The 5,365-nt window shown below is 29.7% G+C and overlaps 1 protein-coding gene and 1 long non-coding RNA gene across 4 annotated transcripts in view; both read right to left on the reverse strand.

The window, feature by feature from the left end:
• Positions 1-952, reverse strand: part of LOC106791728 (probable G-protein coupled receptor No9) — a 13,896-nt gene extending 12,944 nt beyond the window's left edge. For 2 of the 3 annotated variants that reach the window (XM_014757599.1, XM_014757597.1), the window contains exon 1: positions 237-951. In XM_014757599.1, the coding sequence (XP_014613085.1) occupies positions 237-497 (261 nt within the window). In that variant the 5' untranslated portion in view covers positions 498-951. Of the gene's footprint in view, positions 1-236 lie in introns of all 3 variants that reach the window. The other variant, XM_014757598.1, reaches the window with a different exon arrangement.
• A 791-nt stretch (positions 953-1,743) lies between these two features.
• Positions 1,744-4,620, reverse strand: LOC106791729. Its single transcript, XR_001382222.1, has 2 exons — positions 4,579-4,620; positions 1,744-2,720 (listed from the first exon to the last, which is right to left on the reverse strand). It is a non-coding gene; the product is annotated as an uncharacterized LOC106791729 (long non-coding RNA).
• Between the last annotated feature and the right edge of the window lie 745 nt (positions 4,621-5,365).

The raw sequence follows: 5,365 nt of genomic DNA on the forward strand, positions 1-5,365 counted from the left end.
GTTTCAAAATAAACGGCTCAGTTATAAAACTAACTCTGAAAACTTATGTGTCCAGAATTATCGTATTTACTCGGAATATAAATAATCTTAAATGCTTTATTGATAGATAATTTAAAGTTGTAGATGTAACCATGCGTAATCGGAAATAATTGACAAATGGAGTTAGGCCACTTTCAAAATAAACAGCTCATATATATAGGTATATTTAATAAAACAAATAAAAATTGTAAGCTCACCTTGAATACTTCCCAAGTTGCACTGAACGGAAGTACAGCCAAACCGACCAATAAATCGGCAACTGCCAAACTTACGATGAACATGTTGGTAACGTTTCTTAGTTTGCTCGTGTAATATACAGCTAATATAACGAGAACATTACCGAGGACTACCATCACGTTGACTATTGCCAATGTGATCAAGGTTAACAGGATCCATGGGCCGGACCACTCAACGCCCTCGTACAAAGCGTTGCATGCACTGCCGTTCAATTCTCGCATTTTAATTCGACTCTGACACCTCGCGATCAGAATCTTCCTTTTTCGCGAATACAACAGTACGATGATCAAAACTATTCAAGTTATTCGTAGGTTTGATCGATAATTTTTCAAAAACACCAACACCATGAACCCCCATTCTCGAGAAATTCATTTCCTTGTTTTTTTTAGTTGACTTACTCTCTCTCTCTCTTTTTATTTTTCTTTTTTCAACGTGAATTTTCTATTGCTTTCATACTTGTGCATTATATAAGATTCTTTCTTTCTCTTTTTATATTTCTATTTATTTTACCTAGTAAAGATAATCTTTTTTTTGCTAGAACACGTCAATTTGTTCGTAAAAGTTAGAAGGAAGAACGAGAATCCAAATGGTTTCAACGTAAATCCTCCCTTTTTCTTCTTCTTCTTCTTCTTTTTTCCTTACTGTAGACAAATCCTTATTTTCTTCATCTTTTATCATTGTATCAACATAATTTATTTGATCCTGTTTATATAATCGCGTTCATTATTATAATATAAATATTAATGATGATTAATTTATTATCGTCAATGTTTTTTTCACTGTCAATCAATTTACAATAATATTCTTTCAATATTGTTCACACACCCCTTCTTTCCACGACTTTATTTTTCACTTAATAAATATCACACACCTTTTCTATATTTATATTAGTTCGTATAGTTGTTGATGATTAACAAACAAACAAAAAAATCACGAGAAAAGAGAGAGAGAGAAAAAAATAAAAAAATTTGTTGGATAACGTTTTATAATTAGACTAAAAAAATGAGTTAAACAAAATCATTGAAATAATGTATTCATCGTTCGTAATTCGACAATATTTTTTCGAAAATTCGATATAAACGTTGATACAACAGGAATCGTAATAATGATTTCATTAAAAATTAATTTCATTGGATAATTATTGTTTTTACTTGTCACTGATGCCATTAAATTCATTAATATTATTATCATCATCATCATCATCATCCCCATCATTGTCATCATCATCATAATCATCGTCATCATCAATTCAAAGTCCCATATTTCCATTTGAAGTACTACCCTTGCAAATAATAACCAAAGAAAAATTCACTATGCAGGAATTTTTTTCGAATAGGACCAAAAAAAAACTTCGAAATTGAAGGGGAACGGGGACGGGGACGGGGACGAGAGGGGGGAAAATATTTGTTGAAATAAAACGTTCCCTCGCGATTTAGATAAAAGATTCTTCACTTTATCGATCTTATCTTTTCTTTTTAGTGATTTTGATCTCCCGACGGGGAGCCTCCCCACTTTAAATCGATATTTCAATACTTTTTTCACTCTTATCTTTTTCCTTTTAGTTTTTTTTTTATTCCCCGCAAGCTTCTCACTATCTTTTAGACTATGTGAAGAAAACTAATCCTTTCTTTCTTTCTTTCACTTTGTATTTGTGTGTATATGTGTGTATGTGTACGAGTATCAAGCTTTTTCTTTCTCACCGACAATAACAAACCTTCATCGAGAAAGCAAGTATAGAATAGTAGAGAGTGTCACGTTTTATCACGAAAGCTTTCGAGCTTTTCGCAGATCAAATCGAATTCGGTATACCCCCCACCCCCACCCCCCTATGAGTGTGACAGAGAAGAAAAGAATAAGCTTGCATTTTATTCTTTCTATTTGTTTCTTTCTTTCTTTATCACAAGGTATCCTATCTCACTCTATTTCTTGTTCTATTTTTCAAAGGGGAACAAAAATGAACTCGGATTTAAGACGCGAATCAAACGACGAACCAATAAGAAGGTTATCACCCACCCACCACCCACTACAACCATCATCACACTAACACTAGCACCACTAACTTCTGTTACACAGTAAGCACTTATTCTTCTTCTTTTTATTTTTTTTTTCTTCTTCTTCTTGTTTTATTTTCTACAACTTCGACGACAATGTTGACAGCAACTCTGCTTCTTTTTCTTTTTTTTTTTTTTTTACTTTCGCGTCAGTTGGCCTTCCACGCGAACGGACATGTCCTCCATCCCTTCCCCCCACCTCCTCTTCCACCCCTTCCTCTTCTTTCTTTTACTACCCTTTCTTTTATGGTGTAGTATTCTTCCTCGTTTCCGAGAATCGTTGAACCGATATTCCTCCTGTTGTTACCTTCCTTCAGTTAACCCATCTCGAGCCCTTTTCTTTTCTTCCAAGGGATCCATGTTGGAAGAATATTTGATCTTTCTTCTATGGAACTGTATAAATTATAATATTATTTTTTTTTTATGATATATTATACCCCAACACACTTGAGTAACAAATGTTATTATGAAAAGTATATAGAAAATAAATGTAATTATCAATCATTATCATTATCATTATTATTACTAAGTTTAATCTTAGGGAAGGTGTAATAACAAATATCACCGCGTTGGCAGAACATCATTTTAAAACAGGACATATTTTTAAATTCGACGAAAGAAAAATTTTCGATAAAGAAGATAACTGGTACAAAAGAAATATCAGTGAAATGTACCATATAACGAATAATAATACAGTTAATTTTAGAACCGATACCAATAATCTAAACAGCACATCATATAACGACATTTTAAAATTTAATTACCACAACAAGACACGTAACAGAGGTTACAATAATAATAAAGACATCTAGATTAGAATATAGGTTGGAATAAATGGAACTAAAAGAATAATTTCGATATCAAAAATGAAAAAAATTAATGCAATTATGAAAAATTGAATAGAAAATGGAAATCGAGCGTGGGTTAATGGGTTGAATCCACATTCATATGGAGAAGGCTTTTCTCGATCTTGTTGAACTTTTATGGAAAATATAATATTAATTATTATGAAAATTAAAGTTAAAATAATTGGAATAATAGATAAAATAATAATAATAATAATTATTTATATTATTAATTAATAATTTTTTTAATTGGAAGTTAAATGTAATAATTATATACTATATAAATAAATAAAATTTTTAAATTAATTTTAAAAAGATCATCAATAAATTCAAGTGTAGACAAATAATCATACAATATCTACAAAATGTCAATATCAAATTGCTGCTTCATAACCAAAATGATGATTTTTAGAAAAGTGATTATTAATCATTCGTGGTAAACAAATAATTAAAAATATTGTACCAATTATAACATGAATTAATAGAATAGTAGTGTTCGAAAAGTTATGGTAGGATAACGTTTTTAAAAATTGATTCTATATATAAGATAGTGAAAACTTATGACTGTAATAAAAATGATGTTATATTGACTTATGAACATAACTATCAAGGTAAAATAACGCTATGAATTGTAAGTTTTTTTGGTATTTGTATAAAAAAAATAATATGTCATAATAAAAAATTTTAGTTGCTGAGTAAGTTCAACGGATAAATGTATTGTTCATCTAAATTAAACCTGTCCAAAAAACAACTTCCCCAAGCTTAAACTTAGTAATAATATTAAAAAATTTTGGATAAGAAAAAAAATCTTTATTATATTAACATTATCATTATTATTTTTCTAATCTTTGAATCATGTATAAATAAATAAATAAATAAATAATATACAGGGTGTGTCATACGCGTAGCTCGAACCGATCATATCTTTTAAATGATTAATAATAATAATAAATAAATGTGATATCAAATTTGTGGGTGCAATATTATGTGCAATGATGCGTCAGAAAAATGCAACTTTATTTTCTTTTCTTTTTAAGAATGGTAACTCTTAAATTTTTGATTGTAACGATTGATACACTTTCATTTAAATATTAAAATTATTTGCAATTAAAATTAATTCGAGATATTTCTATGTGTCATATTTAGAAAAAAAAAAAATAAATGAACAATTTTATAATTCAATTAAGAATTTTTCTGATATGCAACGATGCATATAAAAATCAATGAAATGATTTTGTAGTCTCGATCTTATAACATTTAACTTCGATCAATAAAATTTTAATCTATTTTCAAGCAGTTTCAACGATACAACCTGTTCCAGCAGTTTCATAAGACATTTTTTATATAAACTTTCATAATAATAATAAAAAAAAAAGAAATACAAAATTATATATTAAATTCAATACCTTCTTTCCGTTTCTTTCTTCCCCGTTTATAATAATTTCTTTATCCTTCTTTATCTTGATATACTTTTATTTCATTTGGTTTCATTTAAAATCAGTCTTTTGTAAAATGATTTTAACGTGTGTAACACGTTAACGGCATAGACGATTTCTATTAGTCAAAAATCACAGCCAATCGAGACAGAGACAGAGAGAGAGAGAAGAGACAATGTGTGTGTGTGTATGTTTAATAATAATAATAATAATAATTAATAAATAAATAGAAAGAAAAAAAAAAAGAAAATTAAAAAGAGCAGCCAAGGGAATTCCCTTTTTTTTCTTTTTTCAATCTCTCTTCCTCCTCTTCCTCGTTCGTCCCTTCTTCCCTTTCCTTATGGTGTCCAACGTTTATGGTAGACGAGTTCTTACGATATTCAATGGATTCTCGATATCTGAGCAATCTGAAGCGGATTTCTTTTCTGATGCGCTTCGCTCGCATTATTTCGACCAATCCTTCTTCACCTTCACCCCCTCCCCCTCCGAACCCTCGACCACCTCTTCCTCCACACCCTTTCCACGACCTTTATTCCCTCCTAGGAAATCCTCTCGAAGTGTACGAAGCGCATTTCCAATTATGCAACCTCGCCTATTCTTTTCTATAACAACCCTCAAACAGTCCTTCCTGATTCTCACGAGATCACCTGGAACGAATATAAATTTTTGTTTATCATTTAGATTCATTTATACATACAATTATACAATTAAAAAAATTGTTGTAGTTATATAATTTATAAATATAAAATAATATAAT

The sequence above is a fragment of the Polistes canadensis genome, unplaced genomic scaffold (genome assembly GCF_001313835.1).
Source record: "Polistes canadensis isolate GaletaPanama2010 unplaced genomic scaffold, ASM131383v1 scaffold_336, whole genome shotgun sequence".
NCBI lineage: Eukaryota > Metazoa > Arthropoda > Insecta > Hymenoptera > Vespidae > Polistes > Polistes canadensis.